At 42.5% G+C, this 18,810-nt stretch overlaps 1 protein-coding gene across 4 annotated transcripts in view; it reads left to right on the top strand.

The window, feature by feature from the left end:
- The window catches only part of LOC126481449 (tubulin epsilon chain-like), a 161,061-nt gene that overhangs the window by 6,026 nt on the left and 136,225 nt on the right, over window positions 1–18,810 (top strand). Inside the window, exon 1 of one of the 4 annotated variants that reach the window (XM_050105217.1) lies at window positions 1,334–1,444. The exons of the other annotated variants lie outside the window; for them this stretch is intronic. Coding sequence (XP_049961174.1) covers window positions 1,423–1,444 — 22 coding nt within the window. The 5' untranslated portion in view covers window positions 1,334–1,422. Of the gene's footprint in view, window positions 1–1,333; window positions 1,445–18,810 lie in introns of those variants that run through there. 4 annotated transcript variants of the gene reach the window in all.

The raw sequence follows: 18,810 nt of genomic DNA, 5'->3' as shown, positions 1-18,810 counted from the left end.
ATTATAATACTTGCAATAGTAAAAAATTACATGTAGAAAGAGTAAGGATAACACAAACCCAAAAGCATGTAAGTTATTTTGGAATAAAACTTTACAATGCTCTGCCAGTGTACACGAAAGAAATAACAGATGAAGTAAAATTTAACACTGAGCTTAAAAATTATATTTTAAGCAGAAGTTCCTATGACATAGATGAGTGCTTTGAGTGTGTGTAAAGTTATTGTCTTAAGATTTATTTACATGTTCATGACAAATGTTGTACTTTCAAAAATGCATTGACAATAGCTATTTAAGCGATATTCTGTTATTATGTTTATATTACATGTACTTTGCATGTTAATTACATTTGTGACAATTTCTACGTCATGCCCATGATTTACAGGAAGCATTTGATACAGTCAGCTTTGAACATACTGCTTAGAAAAATGAGTCTGCTAAAGTTTCTGGGTAGTGCACTCAAGTGGTATGAAAGCTACTTGAGAAACGAGACAGCATGGGTCATTAAGCCATCTAAATGGATGTTAAATGAACCCAGTTGGATGCTTTACAGTAACCTGACTGTATTTCATCTTCAATCCAACATCCTAGACATGGTAGAAAATGTAACTACCGTCATCCAAAGGGCTGCTGGTGTGCCTATCCTGTAGTTGTCTATTAAACCTGGCAGATGACCAGTCCCGTGGTGGAGCAAGGAGTGACATTTAGCCCATCAGCAATAATCAGTTGGATCTGCAAAAGTTCTACTATAATCATCTACTGACAAGCTTGCGGCCTGTAGCATTGCTCTAGCTAAAGCTGTACAGATTACTAGAGAGAGCAAAAAGTCATGGCAAGAATGAGTGTGATGTATTAGCTTTTCCACACCATCAACAAAGGCATGGGACTTGAAGAGAAAGATCAATGAGAATGGTAATGCACATTCTGCTGTGGCTGTACAGGATAACGGTACTCCATCTCACTTCAAGGGAAGCCATTGCATAGATAATGGTGAAACTCTTTATGTGTATGGTGTAGGGTAGAACTTGCAGTCCACTGGGGGGGGGGGGGGGGCTATGTTCGCTGCCATATTGGCGGGTGACCTTGAGCAGGACTTAGCCGCAGCACGAGGCGCCTCGCGGATCGCGCTATCGCGCTAAGCGCGATCTGCTGGAAAGACCCGTTTCCGGTGCCGCCATTGTGGTTTATTGGGGCGCTACTTCCTGCCGCGCCCAGCGAGCTTCTAATTATCAGCAGGAAGTGTGACGTATGGCGCAGCTCTTATCAGTACATGCAGTCAGTTACTGCTTGTTTATACGCTTTCAGTTCATTTGTATTATCTAGCTGCTGCATTTATTTTAACACGAGGCAACTGCATGTTTTACGCAGCCATGCTGCGTTCTTATTGATTACTAATATTATTATTATATTATTTATTATTTCTTCATGAGTTCCGACTCCTGGGGAGGTGGGTGGGTTTATTTTCTTATCTATTAAATACTACTACACATTGATCTTGCCAAAAGCCGAGAAGCGATTCTTCATAGTGTTTTAGCTCTCTGGGGTACTCTGTTATGCTCTCTGGTGCACTCTGTTATGCTCTCTGGGGCACTCTGGGATGTTCTCTTTCTCTCACTCTGATGCTTTGTGTTGATTCTCTGATTATGTATCCCTTAGTTTTAGATTCTTTATCTCTTATTTTTAATTTTATTGTTCACTATAAAGTTGTGAAGCATCCTTATCTATCTCGTGAGATTTTTTTTTTAAAAAAAAGTATTAGTGCAGAGGACAAATGTAAAGATGTAGAGGCATAGATCACTAGGGGTAAAATAGATACTGCCTGCAGAAAATTAACGAGACCTTTGGAAAAAAAGAGAACCACTTGTATGAATGTCAAGAGCTCGGATGGAGAACTAGTTCCGAGCAAAGAAGGGAAAACAGAAAGGTGGAAGGAGTATATAGAGGGACTATAAAAGGGTGATGTTCTTGAGAACAATATTAAAGAATGGAAGAGAATGTAAATGAATATGAAATAGGAGATATGATACTGCATGAAGAGTTTGACAGAGCACTGAAAGACCTATGTTGAAAGAAGGTCATGGGAGTACACAACATTCCATTAGAACTACTTGGGAGAGCCAAGTCTAACAAAACTCTACCATCTAATGAGCAAGATGTATGAGACAGGCGTAATACCCTCAGTCTTCGAGAAGAAGATAATAATTACAATCCCAAAGAAAGCAGGCATTGACAGGTGTGAAAATTATCGAAGTATCAGTTTAATAAGTCACAGCTACAAAATACTACCATGAATTCCTTATAGACGAGTGGAAAAACTGGCAGAAGCCAACCTTGGGGAAAGACCAGCTTGGATTCCCTAGAAATTTTGGAACAAGTGAGGCAATACTGACCCTACGACTTATCGTAGAAGATAAATTGAGGAAAGGCAAACCTACGTTTCTCACATTTGTAGACTTAGAGAAAGCTTTTGACAATGTTGATTGTAATACTCTCTTTCAAATTCTGAAGGTGGCAGGGGCAAAAAAACAGGGAACGAAAGGCTATGTACAATTTGTACAGAAGCCAGATGTCACTTATAAGAGTAGAGGGGCATGAAAGGGAAGCAGTGATTGGGAAGGGAGTGAGACAGGGTTGTAGCCTATCCCCAATGTTATTCAATCTGTATATTGAGCAAGCAGTAAAGGAAACAAAAAAAAAAAAAAAAAATTGGAGTAGGAATTAAAACCCATGGAGAAGAAATAAAAACCTGGAGGTTTGCCGATGACATTGTAATTCTGTCAGAGAAAACAAAGGACCTGGAAGAGAAGTTGAACGGAATGGACAGTGTCTTGAAAGGGGGATATGAGATGAACATCAACAAAAGCAAAATGAGGATAATGGAATGTAGTTGAATTAAATCAGGTGATGCTGAGGGAATTAGATTAGGAAATGAGACACTTAAAGTAGTAAAGGAGTTTTGCTATTTGGGGAACAAAATAATGTATGATAGTCGAAGTAGAGAGGATATAAAATGTAGACTAGCAATGGCAAGGAAAGCATTTCTGAAGAAGAGAAATTTGTTAACATCGAGTATAGATTTTAAGTGTCAGGAAGTCATTTCTGAAAGTATTTGTATGGAGTGTAACCATGTATGGAAGTGAAACATGGACAATAACTAGTTTGGACAAGAAGAGAATATAAGCTTTCGAAATGTGGTGCTACAAAAGAATGCTGAAGATTAGATGGGTAGATCACATAACTAATGAGGAGGTACTGAATAGGATTGGGGAGAATAGGAATTTGTGGCATAACTTGACTAGAAGAAGGGATCAGTTGATAGGACGTGTTCTAAGGCATCAACGGATCACCAATTTAGTATTGGAGGGCAGCGTGGATGGTAAAAATTGTAGACAGAGACCAAGAGATGAATACAATAAGCAGATTCAGAAGGATGCAGGTTGCAGTAGGTACTTGGAGATGAAGCAGCTTGCACAGGCATGGAGAGCTGCATCAAACCAGTCTCTGGACTGAAAATGACAACAACAACAAGACAAAAAATGAGTGAACAGGGAAATAAGTAAACAGAAGAATACATATGAGCATGAGTGAGTGGTAGACTAAATATCGTTATCAGAACCGAGCTTCCATTGTATCTGAAATGCCTAGGGCAAAATCAGCTGCTACAACCACCTTTGCCACTCGTAAGCTGTATCTGATGATGTTAACCTGGTAGAAGATGGATAGGAGAACAAGTTGGATGTAAGTGGGTAAATAGTGTAATGTCTGGAGCTGTGTAGAAGAGGCCTACACGCAGCTGTGAATTTTGAATGGTAGTTGGTAGGTGGTAGTTGTAGTTGATATGGCTTATTATGGACTGGAACCACATGACACTTTAATATTTGGTCATCATAACTTTTCTAGTGTTTTGCATTTATCTAAACTTAACCTTTGAGGAGAAATGTCTATGTATAAAGTGCAGCAACCAGAAATAACATTGTCTTTTACCACTCTGTTGTTGCTTTAAAATTGTGAGTCCATACCTATTCCTTCATTATTGCTTCAGCTGACACACTGCTAAGTTGTGCTGTCATATGTCCAAGTGAACAGCAGCAATATAAGCAGTGAGTTAGGAGAGAAAAAAATTTACTATTCATGCAAGAAAATGAAGCAGATTCCTAGCCAGTGGCTCAACCCCACAGTGAGGCAGTTGTCTACGAGATAGTTAGCAGTCAGATAAGCTGTTGGCTGTTATGTGATGCAACTGTGCTGCCTAATGCTTTGCATGTGTCATTACTGTGGGGTAACATTTGTGTGGAGCATCAGAATGATACAATGAAAGTTTATTTTATTACTTTTAATTACCTCATATAAGTTATTTTATTGTTGTTTAATTAAAGTAAGATTAAACTGTAATTTTGCTCATACATGTTTACCTTGGTAACATAAAGACCACTATTTTTTACTTGTGTGAAAAGTACTCCCTGCATCCACTCGTGTTACAAAAATCAATGTGCCTGCTTGGGGGTTGACTACTGTTTAGTCTCCCATATTAGTAATATGTCTACATACAGCAGGCTGCTCTGCAATTTCACACTTAATTGCCCAGCAGAGTGGGCATCAAACCACCTTCAGACTGTTTCTTTACCACTCCACTCTCAAATAGCATACAGGAAAAACAAACACATAATTTTTTCTGTGCGAGCACTGATTTCTCTTGTTTCATCACAGTGATCATTTCTCTCTATGTAGGTGGGCATCAACACAATATTTTCACATATGGAGGAGAAAATTGGTGATTGAAATTTCATGAAAAGATTTCACTGCAACAAAAAGCCACCTTTTTTTTCTAACTGCCACCCCAGTCCACATATGATATTGGTGACACCCACTCTCCCGAATTTCTTGATAATATAAAATGAACTCCCCTTCTTTTGCTGTTCTTCGATCTTTTTCAATGTCCTCCGTGATTCCTGTCTGGCATGGTTCCCATATTGCGCAGCTGTGCTTTGGAATGGGATAGATAAGCAATGGGCAAGCAGTCTCTTTAGTTGATCTGTTTTATCTCCTAAGTGTTTAGCCAATAAAGTACAGTTTTTGGCCCTCCCCCCCTCCCCCCCTTCCCCCCCCTCCAACATTGTGCATGTGATCACTTGTATTCAAGTTGTTCATAATTGTAATCCATAGGTCTTTAGTAGTATTGAAAGCCTTTAAATGTGTGGAATTTATGGTGTAATTGAAGTTTTAACAAATTCCTTTTAGTACTCGTGTGGATAATCTCTCACTTTCTGTTGTATAGAGCCAATTGCCACCTTTTGCCTCATACTGATATATTGTCTAAATCATTTTGCAATTGGTTTTGATCTTCTAATGACATTAATGGATGCTTAATGACGGTGTCATCTGCAAACAATCTAGGAGAGCTTCTCAAATTGTCTCCTAAATTGTCTATGTGGATTAGGAACAGCAGAGGGCCTAGAACAATTCTTTGGGGACTGCCGGATATCACTTCTGTTTTACTGGATGACTTTCCATCAGTTACTGTCAACTGTGACCTTTTTAACAGAAAATGATGAATCCAGACAAACAACTGAGATGGTACTTCATAGGCATGCAATTTAATTAGAAGCTGCTTGTGAGGAATGGCCTCAAAAGTCGTATGCAAATTAGAAATATGCCATTAATGTCAGATCCTTCTTCGATAGTACTTATTACTTTATGTGAATAAAGAGCCAGTTGTGTTTCACAAGAATGATGTTTTCTTAATCTGTGCTGACAACATGTCAGTAGACGATTTTATTGAGGTAATTCATAAGTTCAGATACAGTGTGGGACTGCTAAAAGGAGAGGTTGATTCAGTTGGCAGACCTGAATGAATGTGGAGAACACTCTTTTAATAATCACCAACATACAAATGAACATTCAATTTCACAACCTCAAAAGAGCACAAAAAATTTTTTTTAACAAAGACAAGACAATTATATAAAAGATATACTTGTTATTTGTTGGTAGCTAGGCTGCCACACCAGCAGCCCCTGTCCCCATCAATTTTTTTAACTGGTATTTGATCACACATCTGGCTCGCGTCGTTGTCAGCATAAATTCCTCTGTGCCTGCTTATGAGTCCTGTGCCTGGTGTTTGAGCTGCAGTCGCCCATCTTGACTGTCAATCATGTGTAGACTGCTGGAATAATACTGCCCAGAAGTGTAAGGGTGGTGGCCATCACCCGCTTTGCCTCCATATCGAAATGCGCCAGTTTAAGACACGCAGTTCACACAACCTCCTCACATCTGTTCCAGTTAATTTTGAAGGTGTATGGTCCATGTTGCATTACTTTGAATGGTACTATGTAAGGAAGTGATTGTGGGGGGTGAGCAGAGTCGTCGTGAAGCCACATGTTGAACGAGCTGAACGGGTCCTCCTCAGTCTGTTCCAGCACATTTTGAAGGTGTGTGGCCCCTGTTGCACTACTTTGAATGGACTATGTAAGGAGGCGATTGTGGGGGCGAGCAGAGTTGTCATGAAGCCACATGTCGAATGAGCTGAACAAGTCCTTGTGGACAAAAATGAGTTAGTCCCTGTGAGGCCTGGGAACCATTGGTCGAAGCAACTTAGACCCGTGGTCTGACACAGACCCGTGGTTGCAGGGAACTGTCTTCCAAATTCAGAAATCGGCGGTATTGAAGGCGTACCTGTCGGCTTGTCAGAGATCATTTCAGCTGATAGACATAATGCTTCACCATAATTCAGCTGTGCTGGTATATATTCCATGCTTTTCTTGAAGTCTGACTGCAACGCTAACAATACAGTCAATAGAGTCTCTGTCCATGTAACTTCATTACACATCAGTGCCGCCTTCAGTTTGCAGTGGAATCTTCCCACCACCCTGTTGCTGGGTGGGTGATAACTCGTATGAATGTGGATGCAGTTGCTCAGGCAAAGTAACTCCTGGAATAATGTGGCCTCAGTCTGTTGACCTCAGTTGTTTGTTATTGTTTGGGGCATGCCAAGTCTTGCAGTCTAACAGCTGAGTAGTATCCTTGACATAGTTGCAGTGGTGGCGGTTGGTTGGTTGGTTGGTTGGTTGGTTGATTTGGGGGAGGGGAGGAAACAGCAACGTCATCAGTCCCATCAGCTTAGGGAAGGAAGGGGAAGGAAGTCGCCATGCTCTTCAAAGGAGCTATCCTGGCATTTATCTGAAGCGATTTAGGGAAATTATGGAAAACCTAAATCAGGATGGCTGGACATGGGTTTGAACCATCATCCTCCCGAATGTTAGTTCAGTGTTCTAACCACTGTGCCATCTCCCTCGGTACGCTGATGTGAGATCAGCGATGGGGAAAGCCTGAGGCCATCTTGTGAAACAGTCCGCAATGGTAGCCAAATAACAGCAGCTGTCCGAGCATGATAGCAGCCCACCCAGTCAACACGGATGTGTGCAACCCGTGCTGTAGGTGGAACATGCGTGCCCACTTTGCAATTCTGGTAGCAATCACACTGCTGTGCCCATTTACAACAGTCTTTACTGATTGCAGACCAGACACCTTTTTTGGCAGCAGGCGTGTAGTGGTCCATATTCCTTGTTGCAACAGTCTGCACCGAAAAAGCTGAGTATGAAAACCCGTATCATCCTAAGCAAAACATCTTACCACAAGGTTAAAGTACTGATGGTATCTTCAGTTACTTCAGGTTTGAACTGGATAGTTCATGCCCCTGTAGGGCACATTGCACTGGGTCAAGTGCTTGTACATGGGCAATTTTGTCCCATTATACAGTTCCCGTGCTTTCAGAACATCTTGACAGGCAGGCGGCAACTATGTTTTTACTGCCGCCTATGTGTGTATGTTGTTAATTGTGAGCCAGATGTCTAATCAACCTTGGAGGACTGTCTGGCATTCCTTTCTTGAATAGAGCCATGATTGGCTTGTGATCTGTATTAATCATGAAGTTTCTTCCCTTGACTGAATCCCTGAAGTGTCAGACTGCTGCATACACTGCATAATGCTCCTTTTCAGTAATACTCTAAGACCTTTGCATGTCTGCAAATAGCTGGGAAAAGAAAGCTGAAGATTGCCAAGCACCCTCAACAAATTGCTGTGTTACCTCCCCCGTGGCCACTTGACTTGCGTCAGCAATGAGAGCTGCAGGCATCTTAAGCTGTGGATGTGCTAGCAGAACTGCCTGCACCGCATCTTTCTTCACTTTCTTGAATGCTCTTATATGTTCGAGATTACAAGATGCCTTTTTTGAGCCCACTGTGTGTTAACCTTTTAGCAGTTTTGTTACTGTTGCCAGTGATGTTGTGGTTTGAAGTAAATGCCGCTGACCATAGTTTAGCATTCTGAGGAATGTTCTTAGATTTTTGAATGTTTTTCACCAGGGAACATTTTGAATGGCTGTTATGTATTCTGCAAGCAGTGAGAACTTTCTGCTGACACCTTAGAACTGAGGAATTTCATGCTGGCCTGGCTGAAAACACATTTATCTTTGTTGAATATGGCACTGGCATCTTGTAGGCAGTTTATTTACTGTAGAGACTTTTGTTTGTCTCGAGACTGCGAAAAACTAGAGTGGTGTCCATATAACAGAATATTTAGTAGAGTCCATGGAGCACTTGGCGAATGAAATGGTGCCATGTTTGGGCAGAGTTTTTCAATCCGTATGCCATATAATAATATTTAAATTACCCAAGGGGTGTGGGGATTGCTGTCTTGATTGTGTAAGATGGTGCCACGTGAATTAGGGAGTATGGGCAGCTGCAATCAGTAATGGAGAATATTGTTGCGCCTGCCACTGACTTGTTTGTCCATAACATGTGGTGCAGGATATCAATCTGGAGTCATTCCAGAACTTAGTACCCAGCAGTCGTTGCACAGCCTCTATGTTATGCAAGAACCGTTGCCTAGTTTTTGACATAAAAGAAATACTTAGGAATTCATTGAGATTAAGGCACCACACTTCATTGTGACTAGCCATCACAACTATTGCCTTTTTGAGTTGCCCCTCTTGACATACACGATGAAGTCGAAATAGTGCAAAAATTCTGCTCCCAGGGTGGGCTCAGTGATGTTTGCTATCAAGAAGCTCCATACTAAGTGTTCTTCTATACCGAAATCTGAGACCATATTCTGCTGTATGCTGTAATTGTTGAATTATTCATGGGTGTTAAATGGAGATGTGCCGCCATGATGTCTGGGTGAAACAAGTCTCTCGGCAACATACTAATATCAGACCCTGTGTCAACCAAAAAGCCCTTCTGACTGTCTATCCATTTTGAACAGTTGTATGGAAATATTCTGAGACAGTTATAAATATGACTCTCAGATATTGCCCTTCATATTCAGAATTACTCTTTGATGGATTGTGACATTAGGATCGTGACCCTTTGAAGCTAAAACTCTCACATCTGTGTGTGGCTGAAATTCAGTGTCACTGGGTGTGTGTTATCTCCCTTCCAGGAATGGGCTCAAACTCCTCTGTTGCTGCTGTAATTGAACTCAGGGACATGTGCCAATTAGAACAGTTGGGTGTGAATGAAGAATGTTGATCTGACTTTTCCACCGCAGACATCTTCCTGTACATCTGTATGTGCACTATGGAAAATATTGTTTGTAAACGAGCCCTGTGGATCCACTGTGGTAGCTGCAGCAGAGGGGGATAGGAGAGGGTGAATCTCTGATGGAACCAGCACCAGAGAGTCTTATCCTTCCTTAACCTCTCGTCGCACTGTTTGCTGCCTTGCCTTTGCCAACCGCTGGAATTTGTGCCTGATACATGCTGCTTGTTTTTCAGGGATGCCACTTGCCTGGCCAGAATCAGAATGCTTTCTGCTAACTGCTCAAAAGCAGAAGCTGGTGGTTCTGTCCCCTTTATGTCTGCTTCGGGGCTGTTGCTCATGTCTGTTTCCGGAATGCTCAGTTTGGGTCCTCCAGCTGAAATAATGCCATCAACAGAGGTGTCAAATTTCAATTCTTAGCATGCCGCCATAGCCCCAGCTTTTTCTGCTAACACTTGAAGAGGGTTATCTTTGTCCCCGGCCATAGTTATCCTTATATTTTCTGGTAGCCTCTTAAGCCAAAGCACGCATAAGGACTTTTCCAGCAGTAAATTCGGCTCTCCTGGCAAACAAATTTTACACAGAAGTTGACAGTGTGACTTGTTACCCAAGCCTTCGTAGGTAATTAACCTCTGTAATCTGTTTTCTTGTATAGGGGTGAAGTGTTCAATTAAGTAGTTCTTAAGCACAGCATCAACAGCCTTGTTTGTGATTTGCTGAGGTGTGCTGTGATGCATTGGAATGGCATGGTGTCATTGTGAATGTTATGCTGCCAAATTCTCCCCACATGCAAGAACCAAAGTTCAAGTCTGTATGCCCAGAACATTGGCAATCTTACATGCTGTGCAGCCATAACTTGTGCTGGAGACTTTTGAAGTTGCCATTATACGGCCTTGAAAGGATCTGCTCCTGCGGTTTGGAGTGGGAGCTGAACATTGCCACTGTCCTTGTGTTTTACCCTACCATTGCCTGTTGGAGTCGTCAGTGTTTTTATTCAAAGTCGGGCCAACAGTGTAGGAATGCTAAATGGAGAGGTAGATCCAGTAACATTCGACTGCACAATCTCAAAAGATACCAGAAAAACAAAGACAAAGTAATTTATAAAAATATACTCCTCTTCACTGTTGCAATCACTTAGTTGCCACCAAAGGAGGCGGCGTAGTGATTAGAACACTGGACTCGCATTTGGGAGGATGACGGTTCAAACATGAGTCCGGCCATCCTGATTTAGTTTTTCTGTGAGTTCCCTAAACCACTTCAGGCAAATGCCGGGATGGTTCCTTTGAAAGGGCACTGCCGACTTCCTTCCCCAGCCTTCCCTAATCCGATGGGACCGATGACCTCGTTGTTTGGTCCCTTCCCCCAAATCAACCAAACAGCGGGTGCTGATAACCTCATTGTTGTGCGCCCTAAAACACTAATCATCATCATCATTATCATCATCATCCCCAAATCAACCAAACAGCGGGTGCTGATAACCTCATTGTTGTGCGCCCTAAAACACTAATCATCATCATCATTATCATCATCATCCCCAAATCAACCAACCAACCAACATATTTGTCAATCACTATATCACTACAACAGTACATGTTCCAAATCCTACTGGAAGTCGACATCCGTGATAAGGGACTGTAATTTAATGGTTTAATTCTGTTTACTTTCTCGTGTCTTGGCATGACATGTGCAACTTTCCAACCCTTATTTATGCATCTTTCATGGAGCGTAACTGAAAAGGAAATTTACTTCATGTACCTTTAGCTGCAAGAAAGGCAAAAATTTTACCAATAGTAAACAGAAATAAAGCTTATGTTATTTCCAATACAGCGATGTGGTGTTAAAAACTGCACATTCTCAATATAATGAAAATTTGACTGCAATTTGTTATGAAACGAAGGAATCATAAATATCTGTATTGCTAAGCAAACTCTACATAGAAAACTGAACATTTAGAAAAATAGTCACCACTCATTTGTCATTATTATCTCTGCATTCTGTGGTTAGGGCTTCATGTACAATACATTTCCTTGTTTTGTTTTTATTGTTTAGTGCACTGTGCAACTTCTAGTTCTGTAACTCATTGGGAATAATGTCTCTTTCGGTACACAGAGATGAGGCTGCCATTAATGAGAGGCTGAAAGTGGAAATGAATAATGCTCACCCACCAACTGCATGAACACATTTTCCTCAACAATAGCTGCTGTCCCAGATAAGCTTCCTGCTATCTCTTGAAAGATTTACTGTGCCCCTTGAAAAGGAAAGGATGGAACTGTGATGTAGGCTTTGTATCATGGGTAGAGAGATATTAGGAAAATAAAACACTCCAGCAGTACAGTATTAAACCAGAAATCAACATTATGATGAAAATAAAATTTTGTTACTCGACAATAATGCCAGACGTGCTGACACATTGATAATTGTTGAATTTGTTTGTTGTTGTTTGTTGTTTGTTGTTGTTGTTGTTGTTGTCAGTCCTGAGACTGGTTTGATGCAGCTCTCCATGCTACTCTATCCTGTGCAAGCTTCTTCATCTCCCCGTACTTACTGCAACCTACATCCTTCTGAATCTGCTTAGTATATTCATCTCTTGGTCTCCCTCTACGATTTTTACCCTCCACACTGCCCTCCAGTGCTAAATTTGTGATCCCTTGATGCCTTAGAAAATGTCCTACCAACCGGTCCCTTCTTCTTGTCAAGTTGTGCCACAAACTCCTCTTCTCCCCAATTCTATTCCATACCTCCTCATTATGTGATCTACCCATCTAATCTTCAGCACTCTTCTGTAGCAGCACATTTCGAAAGCTTCTATTCTCTTCTTGTCCAAACTATTTATCGTCCGTGTTTCACTTCCATACAAGGCTACACTCCATACAAATACTTTCGGAAATGACTTCCTGACACTTAAATCTATACTCGATGTTAACAAATTTCTCTTCTTCAGAAACGCTTTCCTTGCCATTGCCAGTCTACATTTTACATCCTCTCTACTTCGACCAACATCAGTTATTTTGCTCCCCAAATAGCAAAACTCCTTTACTACTTTAAGTGTCCCATTTCCTAATCTAATTCCCACAGCATCACCCGACTTAATTCGACTACATACCATTATCCTCGTTTTGCTTTTGTTGGTGTTCATTTTATATCCTCCTTTCAAGACACTGTCCATTCCGTTCAACAGTTCTTCCAATCCTTTGCTGTCTCTGACAGAATTACAGTGTCATCGGCGAACCTCAACGTTTTTATTTCTTCTCCGTGGACTTTAGTACCTACTCTGAATTTTTCTTTTGTTTCCTTTACTGCTTGCTCAATATACAGATTGAATAACATCGGGGACAGGCTACAACCCTGTCTCACTCCGTTCCCAACCACTGCTTCCCTTTCATGCCTCTCGACTCTTATAACTGCCATCTGGTTTCTGTACAAATTGTAAACAGACTTTCGCTCCCTGTATTTTACCCCTGCCACCTTTAGAATTTGAAAGAGAGTATTCCAGTAAACATTGTCAAAAGCTTTCTCTAAGTCTACAAATGCTAGAAATGTAGGTTTGTCTTTCCTTAATCTATTTTCTAAGATAAGTCGTAGAGTCAGTATTGCTTCACGTGTTCCAACATTTCTACGGAATCCAAACTGATCTTGCCCAAGGTCGGCTTCTACTAGTTTTTCCATTCGTCTGTAAAGAATTCGCAATAGTATTTTGCAGCTGTGACTTATTATACTGATAGTTTGGTAATTTTCACATCTGTCAACACCTGCTTTCTTTGGGATTGTAATTATTATATTCTTCTTGAAGTGTGAGGGTATTTCGCCTGTCTCATACATCTTGCTCACCAGATGGTAGAGTTTTGTCAGGACTGGCTCACCCAAGGCCGGCAGTAGTTCTAATGGAATATTGTCTACTCCCGGGGCCTTGTTTCGACTCAGGTCTTTCAGTGCTCTGTCAAACTCTTCACGCAGTGTCGTATCTCCCATTTCATCTTCATCTACATCCTCTTCCATTCCCATAATATTGTTCTCGAGTACATTGCCCTTGTATAGATCCTCTATATACTCCTTCCACCTTTCTGCTTTCCCTTCTTTGCTTAGAACTGGGTTTCCATCTGAGCTCTTGATATTCATAGAGGTGGCTCGCTTTTCTCCAAAGGTCTCTTTAATTTTCCTGTAGGCAGTATCTATCTTACCCCTAGTGAGAAAAGCCTCTACATCCTTACATTTGTCCTCTAGCCATCCCTGCATAATCATTTTGCACTTCCTGTCGATCTCATTTTTGAGACGTTTGTATTCCTTTTTGCCTGCTTCATTTACTGTGTTTTTATATTTTCTCCTTTCATCAATTAAATTCAATATTTCTTCTGTTACCTAAGGATTTCTACTAGCCCTCTTCTTTTTACCTACTTGATCCTCTGCTGCCTTCACTATTTCATCCCTCAGAGCTACCCATTCTTCTTCTACTGTATTTCTTTCCCCCATTCCTGTCAATTGTTCCCTTATGCTCTCCCCGAAACTCTGTACAACCTCTGGTTTAGTCAGTTTATCCAGGTCCCATTTCCTTAAATTCCCACCTTTTTGCAGTTTCTTCATTTTTAATCTACAGTTCATAACCAATAGATTGTGGTCAGAGTCCACACCTGCCCCTGGAAATGCCTTACTATTTAAAACCTGGTTCCTAAATCTCTGTCTTACAATTATATAAACTATCTGGTACCTTCTAGTTTGTTAGTGATTTCAGATAGTGATAGAAAATGTTGTCCCTATAAGTAAACAATCAAAAGTTAGATACATCACAAACAGGCGTAGTTTAATAAATGTATAATCAGATTTTTGTAAGTCATTAACTGACTATAAAGATTAGTAGTTCTTTTGGTTATGATAGTGGTTGCTAACTGCCATGTTTAAATCACTGCTGAATTGAAAGGACCTTTCTCAAGGTAATTTTATAATTAGGTGATGATTAGAGACACATTTCCTAACACATTCAAATGTGTATGCAGTAATAGTGCCAGTTTAAACAGAAGGCAAACAAATCACCTCTCATTGCAGACCAATTTACTCCTTTTAATAGTCTCAAAAATATTTTAGTAAGTGCCTACTGAAGAATAGTGGCTAATTTTGTGAGCAGAACTTATTAATTTTCTGTCGGATATTGAAACAAATAGAATATATAGTGCCCTAATAATCAATTTACTTTAGAATGTGGCTACTAGGGGTCATCAACGTGGAAATACAGTTCCAAAAAAGTGGTAAACTCAGTGTCAAACTTTACAATTATTAGCATGAGGAATGTGGCACAAGTTAATGGCCAGTATCACTGCTGAAATGTTGGTACAGTTGCGAGAGAGATATTATTTCTGCATGAAAAATTGGCAAATGTTTGTATGCCATACCTAGTTCTAGTAAAGTTTCAAATCATAACGTAGCTCTCGCTGATTTATGCAAGATGGGCAGGAAGATCACAGTGTTGATACAACTAGAAGTAGTCATGAACAGCGCTATCTGCAGATGATGCTTTTAAAATGTGCCCTTGGTCACACAAGGCTGATTGGTAACAGAGTGGAAGATGGCTCTTGCGTCACTATTGCAGCGGAGCCACCATCTGGCGGTTGGTCCCTGCAACACTGTACTGTTAGAATTCTCATAGTGTTAGCAGTGCTATTTTGTGCCATAACTTTGTACATGTAAGCGCCTTTGGCAGGTACATAAATTACAGACTTATAGTTCTCTATGTCAGTAAGAATGGCAGCCATAGAGCAATTAGCGTTACTGACGTTTATGTTGTTAAGGGGTATGAACAGCATCAGATGCTGAACGATTGCCGTGAAAGCTATGGAGATGCTGCATACTCATATGAGACAGCATTATCAGCATCTGACAGAGTTTTAATGGGCTTCATTGTGTGTCTTAATTTGGCCAGCTGGTCAAATTGTGCAATATCCAGATTTGTGGGGCATTCAGATGTGGCAGTGGCCTGTCGTTGGACTGCATTGAAATGTGAGGGCAGGCATACTAGTTGCTAAGGTTCCATTTGGCCACCATGAGAGGATCACAGTATTGTGCACCAAGCACTTTGTAATCCTTCACATTTGTGCCTGCCATCCGAGAACAAGTAATAGACTCCCTGCAACATTCTGGGTCATCCTGCACCATTGGTTGGAGCAGCAGCCAGACTAAGTAATTAAATTGCATACATTAGCTGCTGTTAACAACAAACACGAACCGTTGTGCATGGAATGATGCTGTGACTGGGAAGCATGGATTGCTGATGAATGGCGTTACATTGTGTTCAACAACTGATCGCTGTTCTGCACTACTCTGGATAACCATCGTTGGGTTGTATGGAGACAAGCTGGAGAGACGACTCACTCTTACAATATTTTAGAGAGGTACAGTGGTGTTACGCCTTGCGCATTATTGTGGGGAGGGGGCAGGGAGGTGTCCGCTGTGACTATTAGTAGTGATTAAGGGAACTCTGATGGCACAACAGTGTGTCACAAACTTCCTACATCCTCATGTGTTACCTCTCAAGCAACAGTATCGTGGAGCCATTTTTCAACAGGACAACAGTTGTTCACACATGGGACATGTCTCTCTGAACTGTCTGCATGATGTTGAAGTGCTCCTGTGGCCAGTAATGGCCCCAGATCTGTACCTGATAGAAAGTGTGGGACCAACTCGGATGTCAATTCCATTTCTGTGCCAGTACCCTAAATATCAAGGGCCAGTTACAGCAGTTGTAGGCCAGCTTGCCTTAGGAGAGGATACAATGGCTTTATGACACTCTTTCCAACCGAATGAGTGTGTGCGACATCATACTGATAAGTGGGTTCATACTGCTGAGTTCTAATATTTGTCTCAGTTTTGTAATAACTGCAGTAACATCACATGTCCTCTTAACCTGTGAAGTTTCATTACATTTCTTTCTCCCCTTCTTGATGCTTCGTTTTTTGGCCAGGCAGTGTGATACCAGCTGACTGACGAATTGACTTGTGGACAGGCCCATTCTTTGCGCATTATTAAGCTGTGGAAATTGAAGATAATCTTATGAATTATATTTGTTATATATATCACCCCCCCCCCCCCTCCCCCCGGGGCCCCATAGTCCTTTTGTGGGTATGTGTGTGGCACACATGGGGCCCCGAGCTATTGCAGTCTTCTTTCCCTTCCAGGCTGCATTACCATCCCTGTTCCTCTCCCTCCCTATCCTTGCTCCTTTGTCCCTGCCCCGTTTTCCCTCTTAGTGGACTACTTTATGTCGACCTGGCTACCATCCTGGCTTTGTTTTGGTCTGTGCTATTGTTTAGTTTACTGTTCCCATCTCCTTTTCAGTGTTTTTGGTCCCTTTGGGGTTTGACCTCCATTTCCAAAATTCTCCGTTCAGTGTGAGCCATTTGAGGATGAAATCCCTACCTAGCATCCATGTTGCAGGTTCCTCTCCCCCTCCCCTCCCCTTTCTCTTTGCACCCTGGCCCCCTCCTGCTGGGTCACCAGCAGGGTAGCCAGTCTGTGTGGTGGGGCTGTTAAGTACCCACTTGGCTGAGCCCCCTGAAACCACAGGGATCACACTGCTAGTACCTGAGCTGTTAATGCCTCGTGTATGCCCGGGAGTCAATGCTCATCACTTTGGGGCACCAGAACTCCTGGAAATGGCTGCTGTGCCAGGCAGCTCTCGCTGTGGCTGATTGGCACCCTTGGGGCGAGCCCCTGAGCGGAGTGGGTGGTACTAGGGCGGACACCTTGCGCATGAAGTGACAAAAGCTTCACCATCTTGGTCATTCTGTGGCCGTCTCTAAGAGTGATAGCAGACGTGACACTCCTTCTTCTGATCCTTCGGCCTTCCCCTCCCTGGCCACTCACTGGGAGGAGGGTCAGGCTTGCCGGCTTGGGTTGAAACCTTTCCCTTGGTACCTGGTTTGTACTAGGATGGATGGTGCAAGTTTTGCCACCAACAAGCCTTTGTTTTTCATGGAGACGATTGAAAATAAGTATGGCAAAGTTGAATTGATAAGTAAAATGCAGTCCGATGCTTTGCTCATAAAGACATCTTCTACTGCCCAATCTGAAGCCCTGCATGCTTGTGACCATCTCGGTGAAGTCCCAGTCTCTGTCACGCCCTACCAATCTTTGAACATGGTACAGGGCATTATTTTCCACTGCGATCTTTTTCTCCAAACTGATGAGGAGCTCCGTGATAACCTCGAGCGAAGAGGAGTTCGTTTTATTCGCCGTGTGCAGCGAGGCCCTCCAAACAATTGCACTGCTACGGGCGCCTTTATCCTGGCCCTTGAGGGGAATGTCCTCCCAGAGAAGGTCAAGGTAATGGTCTATCGGTGTGATGTAGAACCTTCTATTCCACCACTGATGAGATGCTTTAAATGCGTACAGTTTGGACACATGTTTTCCCACTGCACCACTGATCCCTCTGCAGTGACTGTGAGTGTCCCCTCCATGGGGGAGTGCCTGTGCTCCTCCGCCAGTGTGTATAAATTGTCGTGGACAGCATTCTCAATGTTCACCTGCATGCCCGGTGTTTGTGATAGAAAGGATTCAAGAGTACAAAACCTTAGATCGGCTCACTTACACTGAGGCTCATCGAAAGTATGACCGGCTCCATCCCATGTCTATGACTTCTACTTTTGCTTCAGTTACATCCACTCCCCCTCCTACCCCCTCCTCTTCCTAGCCCCACCCCATTCGCCCCATGCCTTCTGCCTCCTCCTCACTCACCCACTCTCCCTCCCCCTCCCCATCAGTACCCATACTCACTCCTCCCGGTGCTGCTCCCCCTCCCCATCAGTACCCATACCTACCCCTTTGGGTGCTGCTCCCCCGCCAGAGAAGTGCTCCCCTTCTTTGGCGGCCCCCAGTACTGGAGTTCCCTCCCGGGACTCCTCTTCCTGGCATCCCCCTGAAAGGCGATATGCTGCTCCACATTGGCAGCGTGATCCGCTGCCAGTGGCTGCCAAGATTGCCTGGTGTAATTGCGTGCCCGCCCTTGCTGAAGCCTGCCCTTCTCTTTCTTCCCAAGAGAAGAAGCAGAAACGCAAGAACAAGGGCAAGGCCCCTCTGGTACCCTGTGAGGTGCAGCATTCCCCTCCTCCAGCCATTGAATCAACATAGTCTGACCCCACCTATATGGATATTACCATATCCTTATTGGTAACAGATGGCGACTCGGCGGCGTGACCAACTCAGATCCATTTGCTTCTCATTTGGACTCTGGTTTGAGAATCCTCCAGTGAAATTGTAATGGATATTTGCGTTACCTTCCAGAGATGCAGCCCCTTCT

This window comes from Schistocerca serialis, chromosome 5, assembly GCF_023864345.2.
Source record: "Schistocerca serialis cubense isolate TAMUIC-IGC-003099 chromosome 5, iqSchSeri2.2, whole genome shotgun sequence".
Taxonomy (NCBI): domain Eukaryota; kingdom Metazoa; phylum Arthropoda; class Insecta; order Orthoptera; family Acrididae; genus Schistocerca; species Schistocerca serialis.
This window is presented reverse-complemented; position numbering and strand designations above follow the sequence as displayed.